The 23164-nt window shown below is 31.8% G+C and overlaps 1 protein-coding gene across 3 annotated transcripts in view; it reads left to right on the top strand.

Annotated features, from left to right (window-relative positions):
* LOC144840570 (uncharacterized) overlaps window positions 1-23164 on the top strand; it is a 73496-nt gene that overhangs the window by 6056 nt on the left and 44276 nt on the right. For 2 of the 3 annotated variants that reach the window (XM_078696429.1, XM_078696428.1), the window contains exons 3-4: window positions 12294-12345; window positions 17396-17496. In XM_078696429.1, the coding sequence (XP_078552555.1) occupies window positions 12294-12345; window positions 17396-17496 (153 nt within the window). Of the gene's footprint in view, window positions 1-5872; window positions 6072-12293; window positions 12346-17395; window positions 17497-23164 lie in introns of those variants that run through there. The other variant, XM_078696430.1, reaches the window with a different exon arrangement.

Below are 23164 nucleotides of genomic sequence, written 5' to 3'. Positions count from 1 at the left end.
ATACAATAGCCAAGGTTGTTTAATATTTTAAAATTATGTTATTAACATAATCCAGAACGGTACTACAGGCAGGTAATAATGTTATGCTATACATGCATTTTCAAAGCAACTATCATCGGCCACAATTTTGTTTAGTAAAACTATTAATTATTAATTGATGATGCAATTTGTACATTTAAGTAGAAGTTGCAATGTCAACAAGACCAGTGACGAATACAGAAATTCCACGTAGTAAACAAAATATAATGTATAATGTATTAACATGAAAAACATGCACAATTTAATTTTGCGATGTCTTTTCCCTCCCCCTGCCAATCCGCCACGTATATGATGTTCATACACAAGCTATTATTAATTTATTAATAAAAACCTCGGATCTTTTTTAATCAGCTTTCCAAAATATTTTAAACAGAATTAATTATTAAGCATGCAATTGCAAGATCAAGATATAATGTAATGTTCTTTGGGTGTAGGTGAAATCATCACGAAAGAGAAATACTCTACAAAAAAATGTTTAAAAAAAGATGATGGCATGTATTGTTATTGTAGCAAATACTAATGTTCCATGAATTCCTTTGATTTGGTTTGATTGTTTTCATTTACTCACATTAAGTTTGCTACTTAATGCCGCAGTGAAAGCTTTTATATTAATTATTAGTAATGTACAACTCTGTACTGTATACTTCCGACATTTTATCTTTCTGCATTTTCAGGTTATTTCAAACAAAAGAATTTGTGAAAAAGATTTTGTTAATATCCTATATTTGGTTTTTAAAAAAAGGATAAAAATACCAATAAAAGAAACTAGAGGGTCTAGCTACCAATTAGTTTGATACTACAATGATGTTAATAAAACAAACGCTGAAAATCTTTGATTTAAACTTTCTTTATATTATAGTATACTGTAGAATCAGTTTTCCTCACTTTTTTGAGAGTTGGTTTAAGAACTATATTATTAGTCACATTAGTTATTACAACATGAGAAGTTCAACATTATTCATTTAATGTGTCATTAATATTTAGTTTTGCTACTGTAGTAGTAGGCTTTGTACATACAGTACTGTAAAGCCACTGCAGTATAAACTATAATACATTAATCAGTAAGTTGAGTTTCAGTTGATAATATTTCTAAAATCTGATCCATCAGCTATTGCACTAATGTGCATAATTGGCCGTGACCCACAAAAGTCCCCATAATGATCTGAACCTTGGGGTGTGAGCATGCTGGTATTACTTCATAGTAGTAATAACTTTAATTTACATCTATAAATCATTAAGGATATATCATAGACTGACAGACTGGCTATAATTTATTATTATGTTCTTCTGTTAAGGAATGATGATGGTTGCAACCTGCAGTGAACTCTTTACTTTGGGGAGCTTTACAGGCATTTGTCTCATCCTGTAAAAATGCCACACAAATTATAACTGTCCTAATACTCTACTTTATCTACAATACCTTGTACTACAAATAGTATTAATATTTTGTATAATTAATAAATACTGTTTACGTACTCTAAACAATGAAATACACACTACAGTATTCATTGTGATGAGATTCAATATTAAAACATAGTTGAATCCTTAATTAAGGTGACATCTTCGGGATCAAACAAAGTGCCCCTTTATTAGAGGATACATCTGAATAGGGGATGGCCTTGATTTAAAACATTTACAGTAGCTCTTTAGTTTCACATGAAAGTGTCCCCTAAATAGTAGGGGTGTCCGATGAATATTACTGAGTTGTCCGATGAATATTAGGGTATCCCAGAACAGGGTTTCTACAGCACTACTCTCTGTATGTGGTGCCAAAACCACTGTATACTTCATCCAACCCATTGAGAATGCTATGCTCTCTTATTGTTCAGATTTCTCCACACAGTGCTGTGTTAAATGCCATTATTAAGTAGTTCTCATTATCACTCATTTAGTTCCACTCTGGTAAGTAATAATCAAATCATCTTCTGCAATTACTGAAGACTAATTTTGCAGATGATTGCTTTATAAAGTGATTTCAGTCTGATGGAATGCCTTTAAGATTTAAATGATGAAGTACTCTTATGTTTTCATTAGTGTACATTTGATAGTATTTAATGATAGTTTAATGATTGATCTTTCAGTATAAACAGTTATTATATAATTATATAAATTCCTTTGCTCTTATTCTGTACAAAATTATATTAATTAAATATAAAAGAAAGCACACTTTAAAAGACAAGCTGCCTAACTGACATTGTATAGAAAATCGTTGTTTAATTGCCACAAAACATTTCCATCCTTGGTCATAAAATCAAGAAAACACTACTTTTCTGTCAAATATTTATTAGCATATTTTGAATGATTTACAGCTTGAAATTATCATAATTATATCATGTTTTGATATTTTTTTGCTGGGCTGCATTGCAAATTTGTATTTACTGTATGAATTTTGTTTCATTCATGATATTTTTCTTCCTACTATACTTACTTAGTCTGGGACAAACCCAAACTTGTATGACTAGATTCCTCTATATTTTCCTACATATTTGCCATTGTGACAGCCAGTTCGTCTTTCTGCATATCAGTAACTGTTTCTAGTAGTACAGTTACATCAATGTACTGTACAGTATTTGAGTGCTGATCTTCCTTGTTTTGCAAGCCCATGTTTTGGCTGTAACAGAAGAATATCTAACATGATTTCTTCTTCTTCTTACTGTACCATACTGTAGGCAAAATGAGGCCTACATTGTTTTTCATACTGTTCTGTAATGGATGTCAAACGTAGGATGTCACAATTTGTTTTTTACTTGTCCAACATAATGTCCAAATGTACAGTATGCGGAGGTTAAAAAAATTTACTTTAGTTTGATGGAAGGAGGAGTTAGTTTGGAGAAAGGGGTCAGGGCACTTAGGAAGGATGGAAGATGGACTAGGGGAGGCAGAAATAACCTCCTAGGCTACCAAAAACAATAAAATTGTGACTGATTTTAACCAGAATAATTAATGGTTTCAAAACGAACGCGACAAGTTGAAATAAGTTAATATTATTAATGTGTGAACAGTGTTACTGCAGCATATGGTAAGTGCAATAATCATAGTTACCTTCACCTAATTATACTATTACTTACTTGTAATGCTACTGCTGTACTACTACTATTAACTGCCTTTGTTTCACTGCAATCCATACTGTACATTTATCCAATGTGGATTTCATGTCAAAGGATGACTGTACTTGTAATACAATGACAATTTTTATTTATCCACATTCGGATCCAGCTAAATTTTAAAAAATTACAATGCAAGTTAGGTCAGGAAACATCCCCTTGTCCTTAAAACTCCTCGACTTGGAACTGTTAATTATAATCGATATGGAGTTTGACACACATTGGGAGTCAACACTGGTGTTTTATGTGTATACACAGGAACCAGCTATTAATATTATGCTTATGATGAAATGAGAAATCTGCTAATTCAACAAACTGAAAAAATCCAATTGAATACAGTAATATTAATACATTTCTAGGGGTTGAGATAAAATATTTTACGAGATACACATTTACACCATACCATTAACATACTATATCAGGTTATTCTCTGCTTCGTCATCAGCAAATTGTTAAATGCTGAAGTGTGTTCATAAGTTAACTTGAGTAGGATCTGACCATATATTACTCAGCATGCTACCCAGTACTGTCACCTTCACAGCAGTCTTCACCATGTATTTACCATAATCTATTCATAATGCACTAACTCTGCCCAAATGTTATTCAGTCGTTGACCTTGTTATTAGGCATTTATAGAGAAGGTGGTGATCTATGGTTCTGTTCTGTTTGGTATTGTTTAAAGTTTAAGTAATGTTTCTTTAATGTACAGTAAAACATGTATTTTACGAACGTTCAGTTTACGAATCGTCGATTTTACGAATGGGTTTTGACATCGATGACGTCATCAATGAACAAATTAAATGTTTAAATAATTGATTTCTGACTTGAATTTAAATTTCAAATTTCAAGGCGAAAGTATTAAGAATCGGAACTATACAAATTTACCGATGCGTAAGTGTACTCGACATACAGTATGCTCATACAGCAAAAAGATATGAATTATGTTGACGATCTAGTTTACGAATTTTTCAGTTTACGATTAACCCTTGGTACTGTGGGATACGTAAAATAGACGTTTCACTGTATTTACTATTACTGTAATTAAAATCTTAATCATTTTAAAACATCTCAGTAAAATATGTACTTTATTGTTTTGTTAAAACTTAATTTTAATACTGTTATTAATATCACGTCTATTCAAGTATGGTTGCGGTTTGAAAGTTCTATTGGACCAGTTCCTTTGGAAGCTGTCAATGCTATTAGTATACAGTATACCTGCAGTAAAGCTAAAGTAAAACTATAAAATTATTTATAGTTTCATTACATGGGAAATAAGTTTAATACAGTAATAATATTGTAAACATTCAGCATTTTATGAGGCCAGTTTTTTTTTTACCGCAAATGGAGATTACAATGTGACAGAGAGGCAATACTCTATTTTTACTGGGTTACTTTACTTTAATGATTTAATTTTATTATATAATTTTCTATTGTTTCTTTGTAGTAATGACTACATCAACCTTTCACCTTAACCCATTAAAACTGAAATCTGCATTGCATTACATAAAACCTAATAGTAGAATATTACACATGTGATGATAGCCACTGAACAAACATAGTTCAAGCTGTTTACTTGCTATAAGTGCTAAAGGTCATGGTCCGGTTATTAGCTGACCGCTCTGGTCCGCATATTCACTGACTATTACAGAAAAATGATGTGTTAATTGATTTGTTCCATATTGTTGGCTCAATAAATCACTAGTGTATTAACTATTTATAGGGATATAATGCTAAATGGAAATTCCTAAAGTATACTTCTACTATACTGTACCTTTAATGTAATTATTTCAGAAGAAGAAATTTATTAAATAAAATAACATTTATGGTTTAGAATACTTGCTTTATTTCAAAACTTAAAGATGTATTGTCCCTTTGTCAAATTCCAAAAAAATAAAAAATAAAAGATTTCGAAAAAAAGTGGGTCATTTTGAAGTATCATAATAGTTATTAACTTTCACCAAAAATTAGTCGAAAAAAAAATCATTTAACTGAAATACAGACGTTTTTTGGTTCAAAAAAAAACTTTGACTTCCAGTCAAAGTTTTCGATCAAAACATATCTCATAATGCAACGCGCTTATTTGGCTACTCTGTATGCATAATCATAAAACTTCCTCGCGATCTGTGTGAAAACACCTTCTCAACCGTGACGAGTTGTAAACAATCCTAATTAGCATCATGCATAATGTATAATCATGGTTTGAAATCTTTGTTTACTTTCGCTCGCGACGATTTTCCAGACGAAATGTAATCAAATTAATTTAGCTGTTAATTATGTAAAATTGTTGTTTTTGGCTCGAATTTTCGACTTAAAGTGAATAACTTTAATATTACTTTGATATGGCCAATTTAAATTTAGAATATTCTGACCTTCATTTTTTTGTGTTTCAAGGGACAATACATCTTTAAATTTACAGAATTTAAAATAAGAAAAAGCAAAATTTATAGTGTTCGATGTAATTGAACCCTGGTCAGCACCAGTTGTGTACGGAAAAAAAATTCTTATCCAAGTGAAACAAAATTGAAATTTAGAATATAAACATTTTTATATAAATTATATCATATCATTTCAGGTATTAAAATTTATTTTTTGCATCCAAATACTATAATGATGATGATGATGACAATTTAAAGTGTTTGTAAATCCTTGTAATATATGTCTTAAGGTGCAAAAGACAAATTAATTCCTATAGTTACTATTAAGCTTTTAAAAAGATGAATGATTTTAGTTGACCTTTGACCGAACTATAAAATGTATTGGCACTTTTTCTGTTCACATCCCTTTAGGCCTGATATTGATATCAATGAAGCAGACATTTTCTAATCTAAAGGGGAGGAAAAGGCTTTCTAACTAGGTGTTATTTTGACAGCCAATGATGTAAGGTGACATTAGGTCATTGTAACACAAAGTGCTGCTTGTTTCGGAAGGGTAAATGACTTGTAAAATCTTGAGGGGATTGCCATTTTGTTCAAATCAATTATAAGGCTACTTAAATTAACATCGTAAAGTACTGTTTGCTACTGTGTAGTGTGTCAAATTGTCAGATGACTGTATAAATGGAATTGGCAAAAGTGTACATAACATAGAATGTTATGATAATGTCACTAGTTGTGACAAAACCTAGACTTACAGTAGCACCCAGTCAAAGCTTGGCATATCATAATAACATTTTAACGAACAGCATTTAATTAAGCTAATTTAAGCCTCCTTTTTATTGTTAATTAATCCTTTCAATATTTAAAAAAAAAATTATTTCATTCTTAAATTCTACAGGAAAACTGGTGGTAGAGCAGATTTGAACCAAGATTCTTAGAATTTAGCATTGCACCAAACCAACAATGTCACATACATTAATAATGGTTTCAAATGAGCCAACAATCATGTTTGTGATTACTATACTACCCATGCTTTTATTCTTGTTTGGTAATCAATCCTTAAGACCCTCAAATTGACCTCGTATTTAAGCTTTCTTCTAAGCACGCTCAGTTGCATACTTTTGTACGTGTAGATTAATATTGAATTTTCCCACAAATTGGAGCAGTTGTAAACATGACCAACTTTAGATTTGTGTCAACTAATCTAGGTCATCATTTTCAAAGATGTTGGTGTCCAAATGATTTAAACTCATGTTGTTTGCATACAGTGTTGTAAACCCAGGCACAAAATCTATTAAATTGTATTCATATAGCTATAATCATGATTAGAAAATGTTTTATTAATGGATTTTTAATGGTAAAGTAATCAATTTATGTTTAAAGTAAGCTTTTCATTTAATTTAGTATTTGATTGAGTGTGTTTTCTAGAGTTCATGTGGTGGGACGTCGTTGCATTGTATTGTAATAATTGCATCCACTTTTTACCTACATAAAGCATAAAACTTTTAGCATACAGTAGAACAACTGTAACTATCCATAAACAGATCCAAACACAAAAGGTACTGTAGAACACTACTCTGGGTTAAGTTCAGCACTTCAAATACAATGTTAAGCCCAGGGTCACAACTATTTCGGAAAATCCTGAATATGCCTAATCTTCCATCCATCATTGATTTTCGGACAACTGACTCTTTCATTCATTTTATCATCCATATGACGTTTTAACACCTACTTGTGTGGGTAGAATGAATGTGGGTACAGTAGTGTGGTCTATATGCTGTATTCTTCAAATGTGTAGGCTTAAGTAAATTGCAAAATGGGCTAAAACCCCAGGGTGGTCTTACCAGTCAGTACAGTATTTATTACATCACAATGTTTATGCTACTGTAAATTCTGCTACAGTAGTGTTGAAATGCATATATTCTATTGTATTCTAATTGAGTTCTCAACTTGACATCAACATGGTGACCTAAGCAGTCTCTAGACCTTTACAGTACTCAAGTTTGTACAAAGATGATGTGCAACACTTCTTAATCTTTACAATTCACATTCAGTTAGGTTAATGTTTGTTTCAATCAAATTTGGTGGAGAATGGTTTTAAACTAAAGTAAGTATAACCAAAACTTCTATATTGTTCACTGATGTTCATAAAATGACGTTGTAACTAAAAACTTGTGTCCTCGTTGATGAAGGTTTCACTTGAGGCATATTGAACTAATTGAATTGTAGGATAATTAGTCGACTGCCTTAAGGATGTATGTTGCGGGACAAGTGCATGTACGCTGCTTGTTTACAAAGGTAATCTGGACTTTCAATGTTATTCTGACAGATTTCATTATAAGGAAATTAATGTATGTTTAATCCTGAAAATGTTACTCTTGCTTCCAAATTTCAGCACAGCAAGTGTAGCACAAATATCAAGAATATAAATAAGACTCGCTCACTTAGCCACTATTGGTCTTCACCTGTTACACTACACTAAGGGACCACTATGGGAAATCCATAAAAACATGAAATTATTATATAAAAGGGAACTAAAGTGAGATTGGTGAATATTGTATGACCACAGGATCTTCCTGGAATAAGTTCCCTCTGATAATTTAGGTACTGTTGTAACTTCAAATGGTAAAATCTGAACTTTCAATACTGAAAGTTCCACTTTTACATATAGAACGCATGTCATTATATTGAGATTTTCATATTACAACATTTTCTGATGACATAATAATGTTGACATATTGCTTTCCAACATACTATCACATACATTTCATTTTTTTTTATAAAGATTAATTTTTTATATACATACTGATTTTTCATTACATATTCAACACATTCCAATTTCACATCTATCTATAATTAAAGACACTGTCTCTTCTTATAAATCTTAAAATATTGATAAATTACAGATTTGCTTGTCATGTCAAGAACCTTCACCTGGTTTTCAGTACTGTCAAGTTTTATTAGCTCAGTATCATAGGCAAATTCCAGGATACAGTAAAACTCACATCACAGACATCACATGTGAATTCTGTATTGTGATATTGTTTTTAAGAGGTTAAATAGAATGTTTGTATGCATCTCTTAGAAGTGCAAGCATCTATATGTAATCAAAATATACTGTACTGTACATCCAAATTACATCTCAGAGAAGTAATCTATCCATAGAATTTGTGGATTTTAGTTTTTATCCACTAATTCCACATCAACTTTATTGATCTATTCAGCTCATTAAACTTGTGTTGATCATACATTTGACAGCTTTGCTTTTCCTATCAATTATTTATATTAAGCGCTACGTTTTTTTGTACCGTCTCGCATTCCCTCGCATTATAACGCCATCAATTCATTTCTTCTGTGTGATTTATTGATTTGCCACCCTGACATCTTGGCTGTTTATAACACTTTAGAAGAAATTTGCATTGACCATGATACCATACTGTAATTAAATGCTTAATCAACAAACGATTCAACATTTTTGAAGGGTGATAAAATTCTATTTAAATTGATTTTAAATAATTATTGAAATAAAATATTCTTTCTCTTATTACTTTAATTATTGTGTATCAAGATCGATAGCTTGCTTTTCATTAATATGATATATATGCCATTTTTGTCTTCCCATTCAAAGACAGTATCTCAATAGTTTCTTTTACTCAATATAAAAAGCGAAAGTGATTAAATTACTACAGCTTTTATAGGGTATTTGATGAGCAGGGAAAACATTTTTTCTAGACTAGGGTAAAGTCACAGGACGTCTGAAACAGTGAAAGTCAATGTTGACTGGATATTTACAAGAGGGTTTGTTTTTCTACAGTACAAAAGAGGCAAAAATCACCGTGAGCAAGACTACAGTTAGGCCTATTTCTCATAATGTCCACTGCTGGTCTCTTGTTTTAAAAGGGCGCTTCAGAAAAAAAAAGGGATGTTGGCCGGTTTCAAACAAACTCTCCTTCTGGCTACAGACTTGACATGTCAGTTTGATCATGATCTACTTGTAAACTCAATGTGAACGTAAAAATGATCACAGAGGTGAACAGACTGCATGTTTTGTATATCGTAGCAATAGTACAATGACTAAACAAAGTTGCCTGCTTATTTATGCGTTCCAAGTTTATTGAATAATAAAAAAGTGACAGTTTACAGACACCTATCTTAACAAAAGTTGTTAAGTTGCTGAATGAAATATATTCACAGCTGATTCACGTCACTCAGGTTTAAACTTTATTACCTTTGAGAATCAGTATTATTGATTTGTTATTGTTTATTTATTAAGTTTACCTAAACCTTGTTACCTATTTTTGTCAGACAGTTAACTTTTACTTGTTTAACTGTGTTTTGATAACTTTAAAAGACCTCTAGGTTTGTGTTTTTCTTGCAATACTAGTTTATTCTCTTCTGTGTTTTTCAAGTATCTCACACTCCTAAGAATCGGGTAAAACAGTGTTAAATCATTGTAAAGCATTGTAATATCTACATAAAATCAACTGTTTGTTTTAAGAGGATAGAATCCTACCCATTAGGATAAGTCACTGCCTCCCTCTTGTAGATGTTTTGTAATAATTAGCATACGTTCAATCTATAAAACAAAAATTGTATTTCGTGAATCCCATTCTGTAAATTTCTGAAGATATACATTTTTTTACACAGAAAACATATCACAATGATCATAAACAAATCAATAAAGTAAAGTATATTTTCATTTCAAAATTGATTAAATTTTAAGCTAGATGCAAAATCTAATCTTGTGATGAAATCATGGTTTGTTTGCCTTCATGTAGCATAGAGCAACTTTTTATTGCTATACATGTAGTAATAATGGCATTACAACTTTTACAGGTAATAATTACCTGAAATATTGATAGTCATCTATCATCAGCCATTCCATAATAACTTATGACAACCCATGCATTATGAATAAATTGGATATAAGATCATATTGTTGTTATTATTAAATGATATTGTTGTCCTGATAAGTGTAAAAAGTAGACCAGTAAATCAAGTTTTGACCTATTTAGCTGTTATACACGATTAATACAGATTTGTTATCTACTGATGACATCTGTAATTGAAAAACCTTAATAATAATGCAAACTTCAATAGAATTCTCTTAAGAATGAGAAGAAATATAAACATACCTTATTTTACCATTATTGTGTATAAGCCCACACTACATTGAAGTTTGGAGGTGGGCTACAATATACGGTGGCCTATAAGTGTCACGGCAACTTTCAAAAATTATCACGGCAACTTTCAAAAAAAGCCACGGCAATTTGAAAAAAGCCACGGCAATTTGAAAAAAGCCACGGCAAATTAAAAATAAAACATCACGGCAAATTAAAAATAAAACATCGCGGCAATTTAACAAAAATACCACGGCAACTTAAAAATGAAACACCACGGCAAATTAGTATTGAAACACCACGGCAAATTAGTAATGAAACACCACGGCAAATTACAGAATGCCACGGCGGAAGTGAGTTACCACGGCGGAAGTGAAACCTTTGGAATCTTCGATTTTTTCTGAGGTAAGTAATTATTTGTGCATTGAAGTAAATATTATTATATTAATTTATTATATTTAACTGCAGCATTTACGTGTTTATTGCACTAGGCCTAGCTATGCCTACTACTAGCCCTAGGCCTTAGGCCTACAGTAGTAGCTAGGTCTACTGTAAAAACAACTTTTTATATAAAAAACAGATTACTGTAAATATATTAAAACATTGTAGAATGTTATAGGGCCTAGGCCTACCTTGTAATAAGGCCTATGGTCTAGCCCGGCCTAGAAAGTTCAAGAAGAGTGCAATAAACTGCTGCAGTTAAATAAATTAATATAATATTTACATCAATGCACAAATAATTACTTACCTCAGAAAAAATCGAAGATTCCAAAGGTTTCACTTCCGCCGTGGTAACTCACTTCCGCCGTGGCATTCTGTAATTTGCCGTGGTGTTTCATTATTAATTTGCCGTGGTGTTTCAATACTAATTTGCCGTGGTGTTTCATTTTTAAGTTGCCCTGGTATTTTTGTTAAATTGCCGCGATGTTTTATTTTTAATTTGCCGTGATGTTTTATTTTTAATTTGCCGTGGCTTTTTTCAAATTGCCGTGGCTTTTTTCAAATTGCCGTGGCTTTTTTCAAATTGCCGTGGCTTTTTTCAAATTGCCGTGGCTTTTTTTGAAAAAATTGCCGTGATATTTTTTGAAAGTTGCCGTGACACTTATAGGCCACCGTAACAATACAATATACCCAAGGACGAAAGTGGTTCAACCTGTACTATAGTCACACAACAGTGATTTTGAATGAAAATTACTCCAAAATGTGGGGGTTGGTTTAAACACTACCTCAATAACCAGTTTGAACTTTATTTCTAAAAGTTATTTATCATTCATTTATTAAAGTTGCACCATCATACGTTAATAATGAATTAACATAATTAATTAATTGTTACATCCCAAAAAATGACCTGGGTAATAATGTGCAGCGCATTGAGAGCTTGCTTATATGCCCTATATAAGAATAAGAATGAACTATTATTATTACTTATTGAATAGACCCAATTTTATTATGTAAATTAAAGGTAACATTATCTCAAATTAAAATATAAGGTTACATGGTATACTTTTCAAATAAAATAGCTAAGCTTGTACAGTACAGTAATATTGTTACTGTATATTATTAATTAAAACCTCAGTTTACTGTTGAAATTCCTATTCTTGATAGTTACTGAAACAAAATATGTAATCAATTATATGCAAATTTTTATTTTTCAGAAAAAGGTGGACCTACGAAGAAAATCGCTCTTAATAACCAAGATACAGATGGGTAAGATTGTTGTTTTCCATTTATAAGAATATCTTTACTTTCAATTTAAGGTTTTGCTCTTTGTACCACAGCTAGAATAAAACAGTGAAAATAATAATAAAAATGTATGAGACTTTTACTCTTTATTAGGTCAAGTTCAGCTTCCATTACAGTGAAAATTACAGTGAACATAAAAACATGACGATGAACAAGACATAAAAAAACACACTGACTAAGAAGAAAGTTATTTGTGTAAATATTACATAAAATAAATGTATAGACTTGCAAACAAATCGTACAAAAAAAAAGAAACCTAAAGAGGAGATACATTCAACCTTCTTCATGCATGTAATGCATACTATGGATCATATTACTTAATTAAGCACCCAATCAGGTTAATGAGTCCTACAGTGTTGCTATGCTGAGTGGTAAAACCCAGAGGCTACAGTGTGTAAAATAATAGCTACAAATACAAAAGATTATAGCCTGCAAGAAAATGAAGCCTACAAGAGATTCAGAATGACTTTTTCTAGTTCACTTCCCCATAGTGAATAGACTCTTTGTATTGTAGTTTATCATTCATTTATGAATTGTCAAGTATTCTATCTGTATACAACAGGTGTAGATATTCTGGTATGTGTTCAGAAGATGCCTAGTTATTGATTCGTCATCATAATAGGAGAACTGTTGACTAACCAATTACTACTGACAAGCTTTTCTTCTATTTTCATGACTACAAAGGCATATTTCACTGTATTTATCTGCAATATTTTAATATATAATACACAGTTTGTTTTCGTGCTAAAGGAAACAAAGTGCCATACACACATTACTCATTTTTTTTATATCAAGACATTCATCATGTAGTTTCCATACACAGTATAATTTTCACAAAAAATAAACCACTTATAAAAAAGGAAATAATTGAGATAGTACACTTCCCCTCCCTAAACCATTTTAGAGGGAAGGGATAATTTATCCCTCATTCCTCCCTAACCATTTAATAGTAGAGAGAGAATTACTGTACCCTAATCCCCAACCATTCAAGAAGAGAGGGAAAATGTATTGTATCCCCATTGCCTAACCCTTCAATAGGGTCGCCAACAATTCACAAGGAGAGGGAGAATGTACCCAACCTATTAACTGTTATTTATTACTGTAAATTTCGTGCATTGTTTCATTGTCATTACAATCACCCATGATAAAATCCAATTTTAGATCAATATATTACAAAGCTTGTGAATCTTCACTTTTCATAGCTCAAGGTGAAACGCAACTGACCTTAAATTCCATCACAAGTAATACCTTAACTCAACTCCTTAACCTATCTCGTGCATCCTACTGTGTTAACATCTTGCTAGGATGCACGATGTCATCAAAGAAACACATCAGTACTATTTATAGACTTTTACTCTAGAGCCATCCTACAAAAAGATGCCAATTTTTGTGTGAAAATTAAAGCATATTTTTTCTACAGTTTCTACTCCGTTGGTGTTTTACACTAGGCTATATCTTTGAGCTATCCAAAATTGGCCAGCACAAATGTGTGTGCATGATTTTTAATTATTGAATATTATGTAATGGATCACCAAAATTATATTTTTATTGGAAATGAGAAAACTCTTTGCATCCAAAATATAATGTTGAATTAATGTGTCAATTAAACATCCCTACATGTATCCATAAATGATACCCATACCCACATCAATATTGTCACAATGATGGTGCGAGTAACGTGTGACTAGCAATAGCAGCAGACAATACCATTTGCAGGGTTGTGTAATGTGTTTTAGCTCTTTTCCTTAAAAGCAAGGCCCATTTTGGTTTATCCAGGTAAAAGCTAGGCATAAAACTATTATATTCTTGAACATAAAGCTTATATTCATTACAATTTGATATATTATTTGCCACTAGACTCACAACTTTGTCGTGTTTAATCAGCCGATAAATTGTTGAAAATACTATGAGTTCAAAAGAATCATTACCGCGTGTGAAAGCCACCGCAATATGCAAACCTGTCGATCTTGAAAGGCTCTCTGCGGGGAAAATCGAAGAGAATTAATCGAAAAAGGGTAGACTGTCAAACTTACTTGACATTTAACGATTTATTTAAATTATGTGGCTGTGGTAATGTGGCTTTAATGTGTGGAATTGAGGCAACGTTCACACTTCTTCATCATCGTTGAACACAGTCATCATAAATTTATAAGCATAAAAGTTGAAAAAGATATTCGTAGAATCGTGCTATAGATTTCTTTGATTTTCTTGGTTGTTAATGTTATTCAACTATACTATATTCATTCCTTTTTTCTAAAAAGTTGCACAAATGGACTTGTTATGTTCAGTTAATTGGTGTAGTCTATTGGTAAATCTTTTTGCTCTAAACAGGAAATTTGTTGCATACTTTTTTGTTAAAATGGTACTCTAACGGTCCCCGATCGATTACGCCAAATGAGACCAAGGTCCGTGTGATACATATTGAACATGAATTTTAGAAATACTGTATTGCTTGATTTGAAGATTTGTAACAAATTTGTTTAGTATTTAAATGGAAAAGTATCAATTTCTGTAGGCCTAAATCTTAACTTCTTAGGCTAAAAAACTACAGTATCTCGAGGCATACTACATCAGCTATTAGCACAGTAAATGTATCCATAGTAGCGTGTCTAGGAAAGTGATTCACATTCTATAACTTACTATAAGCTTGGTAGAATGACTTCTTATTTATTTTGACAGCGTTACAACTTTTCTTGCTGTGCACCATGTATGTTTATTATGTATAACAACAGTCTATTTTAAGTCAATCTTAAGTCAATCATCCCTTGGTCTCTTGAAGTGATTACTGTTAAACTTGCTATGTGGCGAGATTATGCTTTTGCAGGCTTTTCATTTTTGAAATTTATTTTCTGCTACCAAATTGTTTTTGAAGTCCATACTTTAACAAAATTGATAGTGCGCATAAATAGATTAATAAATTAATTATGATATTAGATTTATTACCACACCGATTATGCAAGCTGGAGTCATGAATGACATACCGCATGATTTTACTATCAATGGAGACTAATTTACAAGAGGCTTGTGTGAGCTTACTACAACAACGTACTACAAATCCATGATATAGGACATTAGCTTTGTTATTAATACATATTAAATATATCTCATTGAGTATTGCACAGTAAGCTTGTTCAATTCCTTTCCTTCGTCTCAGCATGTATCAATTTCGTAGTCCTACTTTAGAATTTACAATATTAACATATTTAGGATTTAATTGCTACAGATATATATGCCAAGAACAATAGTAATGTTTACACAGGCACACAAAACAGAACATTTCTAATACTGTAAGCTGTATCCCATAGAAATGTAACCAAGAATAAAAAACATAGGGCCTATTACTATTTGGAAAGAAAGACGATTTCACATCAATAATCACCATTTAGAAATGTGTGTTATCGTGTCAATGAAGTGCGTCCTGTTATCCAAGGTCGTTGCCCTTATCGTGTTTGCGTAACTAGATACCATGTGCAGTTAATCTAGTATGCGCTTTATATCATAACTTTGTTAGCTTTTGGCATTAATTAATTCCGAAGTGAATTGAACGAGTCTGTTTCAAACATGTACTGTGATTCATCAACCAAACAAATAGTATTAGTAAATACTTTAAATTTGTTAAGCATTGAATTAGGTTAAATGTATACCACACTATACACAGTGCTTGGATGGATATTATTGTTACAAGCCAACTACTGTACTTAGAAACCACTTGAATACCAAATATTTGTCAGACCTACAGTACTGTACTAGGCACACTATTGTACCCTAAACACACTATTGTACCCTAAACACAACATTTTCCCAATATTATGGGCTAAATATACCAGAAATAGTGACTATTCCAGGATAGGATTATATTATTACCAGTATTAAAGTTGCCTTTGTAAATTTGTGAAAAAGGATTTAACAGTTAGAAAAGGTGATTTATGCGATTATGGTTTTTCTATGAATGTTTTTTTTTTGTAAGTTTTGTATGATGAAATAAAATTGTTACTCTACATTATTATGAAAGAAGAAAAATTGAATTGTTGTTGTTAGAATTACTTGTTTAAATCTACTTGACATATGTTCAATTAGCACATTTTATTTATTATGTTTACTTACTGCATGTTCAGAGATAAGTGTTATTTTTAATGGTCTTGCACCTGTCCGGCCTTTGTTCAATCAATGCACTCGTAGTACATCCAACAACATTCACAATTGTACAAACGGAAGGCGTTTTTTATGTCCATACAACTCAACGCTCCTTAACAATTGAAGATCATCCGTTTGATTTCATTTCACTTGTTATATACCTCTTGAATCATGCTGAAACAAACAAGATACATCCCAGATAAAACCTAACTGTAAACAACATTTTCTTACATTATAAGAGCACAAGATTTGTTAAAACTGCACAAACAACACAATATTGATGAAAACAAGCACGAATGTGCGATACTCGGGGTACAGCAAAAGAAGCTGTAATGACGTCATAAGACCGGATGTGATGTCACACATCAATAACCTCGCTACCAAATACGGCTATACGGTACCATCTTCAAGACGTCATATGGCTGCATCCGGTTTGAAATTTAAAAATCCGGCTCTATAGCTTCGAGGACATGTCCCTGTAGTATATTCATGCCAAATCCCAGCTCAATACTACAACGAATAAGGGAGGAGTAGTACTTTATAAATCGCACTTTTTACTCAATATTGTCCAGATGGAAGAAGAAGAAGAAGAAGAGGAGAAGATGAGAGAGTACTAGACTCGGGTACCCCGAGTAAAAATTGTAATGTCAGAAGAGAAATTAGTAATTAAGTGATTCTATATATTGAATTTTGTGACATTGCGACTTGATTGAAACCATTCGCATTAAGTCAACGCCACATATTGAACGGAAAAAACCTTGCACATACTGTATGTGACCAGTTAAATATTATACAGTATACAATACAGTTAAACACACTGTACAGTCCCCACAAAGCAATATACTCTAAAACATCTATATATTTTTAATTTCTTTTGTAGATTTTCAGCCCTACACCATGCTGCGTTATCGGGAAACATTAATGTGCTACATTGTCTGTTGGAAAGCAACCTCGTCATTGTGGACATCAAAGACAATAAAGGTGAGAATAGATTCTTGTTTACTCATCTTGACTACGCCCACTTGGTTCTCTTGTGTGCTGAATAAAGGCTTTCAACTTTCATTCTGTCTGTATACCTTTTTGTGATGAGTTTCTATTCCGTATACCTATCTATGGGGTGCAATTGCTGCCTAAATAAAGGCCAACAACCAACTAATATTAATGTGAGGTATGAGCTATTGTATAGACTAGTATAGTATGGTACATTGCTAGCCAATGTAAAACCTCATTTTCTTCAGCTCTCTTTATAAATTGTACTTATGCACAATAATTTGGCTATATACCCAGGTCCCAGTATAGCTTTCCTGCCAAACGTACCTGGATAAACCGACATAGGCCTTTTCCCTTTGAGGGAGAACATAACTTGAAAAGTAATAAAAACCTTAAGGAGCCCTCCAAGACAAGTGGTATGCAACAGCATCACTGGACCAAGTACCAAGTACCAGATAGAATATTCTATGAGAAGAACTCAAACTTATGTTTGGCATTCGATAGTATTTATAGATGGATAATCTTATAGTAATGACAAAATATGCAATTTAAAGTAAATTATGCACGGAATGCACTGATCATTGATGAAATGAATGAAATATTAAGATAAGAAACCTAAAATAGAACTTGATGTCAGTGAAATACCATCAATATAATATTAAACACATTCCAATATTGGTAGCTATAATAAAATTATGTGAAACAATTTTCTGATACGGCCTATCAAAAATATTGTGAACTACGAATGACATTAAAACATAATTTATAGTTGCAAAGGAAATTGTCTTTAGTAGAATATTGTGTAAAATACATTAATTCGTACTTGCATCTGTTACTATAATGATATTACACCGTTTTGATAAAGATGAAAACTGTAATATTGGAAAGATATTTTATTTAGCAAGTTAAAAAGGGATAATTTTTCAAGAACATGTAATTAGGCATGAGCCCAAATAACAGAAAAACTGCTATTATTCTATCATTAACACAAATAATGCAAAAATACATAGAAAATAGTACAAAATTGATTGGTTTCAAATATTAATACATTTTTAGGGAAAACCTTGAAACAGAAATAACAATACAATATGCATATCTATACTAACTGTATTATAATAATAAATGTTATCGTAGAAGAAAATGATGATTGATATTGTAGACTCCTTGCAGGTGTTGTTCTGTGTTGTTAACGAGTAACACATTGCGATTCCTGGATATCATTTATTTTCATATCTATTTTATTTCCACTATCGCTTAATTCTAATAAACTGTTTACAGCTATGATCCATGTGCTGCTTCCGGGACTATTTTCGATACAGCAATGTTTTGAAGGAATGAACAACTTTCTATAATAATAAAACATTTACATACAACTGAAAAATGTTTAAAAATATTATATTTATAGTTTGTAAACAAAAAGCGAAATTCATTATCAGCGTACGTATTCACCAATCATATATTACAGAATTTTGATATTTTATTTTAAGTGTAAGTTTTTTCCTTATAATGAATAAAGCCATAATAAGGTTTCTTCTCATTATCTTGCATTCTTTGATAATTCACAAACATCATACTTTTTTTGGAAACAAAAACGTTGTCCTGTTTCTGCTGCATAAAAATAACCGTTTAAAAACGGTGTGAATAAATTAACTCCAATTTCTTGGGAGCAGAAACAGGACAATGTTATGGTAACCTGTTGAAAGGCAGCGCAAAATAACCGGTTAAAAACACCAATTCAATTCGGTTTTAGCCATTTGACGCCATTTAACCGGTTATTGCTGGGTAACTTTTAGCTGCACACGGTTATTTGATTGACAGCTGCTGACCTCGTGTCAACTACACTGCAGTAACGTTTGAATTAACCGCCAGAACCAATTGCGTTTTGGGTAATTCTAACGATATTTGTCAACGACCACCCACTGATTAAATGGTTATTTTGGATAAAAAATTGAGCAGAAAATATAAAAATCCCATTTTTTAAATAACCGGTTTATTCGGCGCTATGCAGCAGAAACAGACCCGTTGACAACCTTAAAAGAATGGTTTAGACTAGTCAGTCAGTTCCTGTTAGAAATCATTTAATTTGTGTTTGACTAAACAACGTTCATAACCATTGTTGTCTCATTTTACAAAATGAATGAAAAGATCAGAAAGAGTTTCACAAACCAGAAACAACTAGTTTATATAGCTACAATACATCAAGCATTCTCTTCAAATACGCAATTAAAATAATTATACAATACGTCTGATTTCATAATGCATTATGCAAACATTCAATGGCGCTGTTTACCCAAAGTATTTGCGTATTTCCTCGTGTTACTCATAATACTTTCTCTGATTCATTAACCAAATAAACGGGTCATGAAAGGGGTTACCCGTTCCAGTGACAATGCTCCAGTTAATCCATGTGTTTACAAAGCTTGATTTTGTAGATTTTAGGCACTTGTTGTAAATAGAACCATGTTTACATTTGTATTACCAGATTTTAGATAAATTTTGAAATTTATTTGGTGTTTAAGAATTGGCATGTTAAATTATTGAATTTATGTTTATTATTTATGAAGAAACCGTCTCTCCACATATAAGTGGCAGTTTCATTTGTAGTTTGGAATGACAGAATTTGTATCTTTATCTTGAGTATTCTCCTGTGTTATGTTGTCCAATTAGGTATCTGCATACAAATATGAATTCAAAGGTTGTAGTCGGTTTTTTTTATCAACATTACTACTGTACCTACCAGTACCACACACAAATTGTGATTGTAATTGAGAAATGTTGACAGGCTAGACATTATCATACAATATGTGCAAAGATATAATCCAATAATAGTGATACCTTGTCATATCAACAGATTCCATATACAGTATAGTTTGTTTTAAATAAGAAATCGCTTATAAGCAAACACAGTGTTGATGGATGGTATATTTGTAGTTTGTCTACACTCATGCTGAGATGTTTATTTGAATACGTTGCAAACACGTCACTACACTGCAAGATGATCCCATTACGACCGTTTCTTCAGATTATAAGATTACGACTCTCTGTTAATTCTACTACACATATCTGATGCGAACTTAGTACATCTATTTAAGTACTGTACTCTACTTATGGGTCTTGGCAACATTTTCACTGTTATCTGGCATACAGTCATACAGTATGAAACAATGCCTTTAAAACTTATGCTATAATATTTCTCCATCTTTTGACTGTAGTATAGTACCGCCATATAAAATGCATCTGACGGCAACTAATTCATTATTCCCTTGTGCTGGAATATCAATCTTTTTGCTTAAGTCAAGAAAGTCAAGAAGTACTTAAGTGTAAAACTGTGAGACTTTATTCATCAAACTTTTTATTGCATGGAAATATAAAGTTAAAATAATAGACAAAAATTAAAGTAGAAATATTGAATACTGATTTATTTCCAAAGCAAAATTTTCTTGGTAATTTGTGAAGGTTTTAGTCCCACCCAAAGAAAACTTGAAATATTTTCACGAACATTCTTATTTGTACTTTGTATTCAGAACATTTTTCACATTGGCTCTGAAAAATTCACTCCATCCTTAATTCTCCCTGATGCAAAATGCCAATATCGCTCATTTATTTTTTATCAGAATTTGGTTGTTATGTAATCGATAATCTCTGTGTCTGTGTAACTGAAGCGCACATGAATTCATCTAAATATTCTATTACGAGGTCTATTACTAAATAGTTCCATTAGACAGTAAGAGGAATGTCTAGATGATTACACTTGTAATGAGAGTGAAAGATGAAAAGAGGTCCCATCCTGGATAAGTGTCTTACCATTAAAAGCAGGACACAAGTTTAAAGTTGCGTGTCCTTGACTTACTTAATGGCCCTGACATACAATTTCATTTTATAGATGATGTATTAAAAATATTTTTATGACGAAATAACAAAAATGTGCAGGAACTAATGATTGAACCAATGTGCCACGTTACAGCTTTAATCGCACTGAACTTGGTCAATTTTATTAATTTGTCGGAAACGACGATTACAAATCAATCCTCTCTGTATAGTGCTATAGTAACCAAGCGCAACTGTTAATATTGCCTGCCCAGTACAACTTAACATGGTTTTTATAAAACAAAAACATTTAGCGACGAATCCAAGGGTACGTTTCTAAAAGATAATACTGTACATGGCAAAGTTGATTGGTACTTTTAAAAACTTAAGTTCTTGTGCCCTCAAATTGAATACACATTAATTTATTAATTGGTTATTTCGTTATAGTGCGTGATGAAGAATCATATAATAGTACAGGGCAACAGGCAATAGAACCCATTACTGTTCACACCTGACTAATTTCTTCTAATTATAATTTTAGGGATTTTCTTATAAGCCCTATCGTTGTTATTACTGCATCCATGGTTAAAGGATGACCCAGCAGTGATCTGACACAGCAGGACTCATCAGGAGATCTCACTTAAACTTATTTACCATCTTATATTATTAATATTCAGAAGCCTTACCGTTCCTATTACCGGTGCAAAGCATTTTATGGGTAGACATACTGTTTAAGTAATAGTTAGGTATATATTAGCTAGGCTTAAAGAAAGATCTAATCAGAGGTCTGACCTGGAAGACTCTTCAGGAGTTCTCACTTATTCTCTCCTTGAAGGATAGCATTAGCCATGGCTACCATTAGTTTTAGACATGACCTACAGTATAGGCTTAAAAAGATATAGTTATCTGACTTGTTGGAACAACTCTGAAAAAGTTCTCATTTATTTATTTGAGGGACAACATTAAACCATGACTAGCATTAGTGAAGTGACCTACAGTAGCTACTATTAGGCTTTAACTTAGCAAGATTCATGGGGTTCTTACTTATCTTGTATTATCTTTAAGTTTGGATGTTTCGCACCTTATGTTAATTGGTTCAATGGATGAGAATGATGAGCAGCTGGCAGTGTTACCACAGCTGCTTCTATTAATTGATGAAGAGAAGAAGTCTTCTTAATAAAAAAATAAAAGATGCTTTTAATCAAATTATTTACTGATGATTTTATTATGCTTGGAGGTCGTTAACATTGAAACCTTTATCATGCTTGGCGCACATTAAAGCATTTTAGATGTCTAATCGGTCATCTTCCTGGTTCACATTGTAGCATTTTTATTCTATATGCAGATTTCTGTGATTTTGCATATTATGTTCAAGGATTAAAAATTCCTATATAAATACTGAATTAGCATAATCTATGTACAATTATATTTGAATCACTATAAAAATACTAATGTTTGGAGCTGTGATGTAGCATAAATTAACATTAACTTATAAAGACTATGGTACGGACAATGTATTTAAAGTTTGAACAAATTTATTTATTAAGTATGTATATGATTGAGTATAATCCCACCCCATAATAAAGGCTATATTTAAATTAAGTGTAATTCCATTGGTAATGCAATCTGCCCCTCACCCCTCTCCCATAATTGTCACTAAATTTCATACCTACACTATGCCTCTCTTTTGCATTTTTTGAGCCATTTTTTAAATATAAAATTATAGGAGTTGCACCAAATGTGTACTTTAATCCTTATATTGGTTTAAAAAAAAAAAATCTTTCTTGGAATTTTAGAAAAACATGGTAACTTCCATTTACCACATAAATTTGAAAAATGTTATTTCAAAAAA

The sequence above is a fragment of the Antedon bifida genome, chromosome 4 (assembly GCF_963402885.1).
Source record: "Antedon bifida chromosome 4, ecAntBifi1.1, whole genome shotgun sequence".
NCBI lineage: Eukaryota > Metazoa > Echinodermata > Crinoidea > Comatulida > Antedonidae > Antedon > Antedon bifida.
The sequence above is the reverse complement of the archived record's forward strand: the minus strand, read 5'-3'. Positions and strand labels throughout refer to the sequence as shown.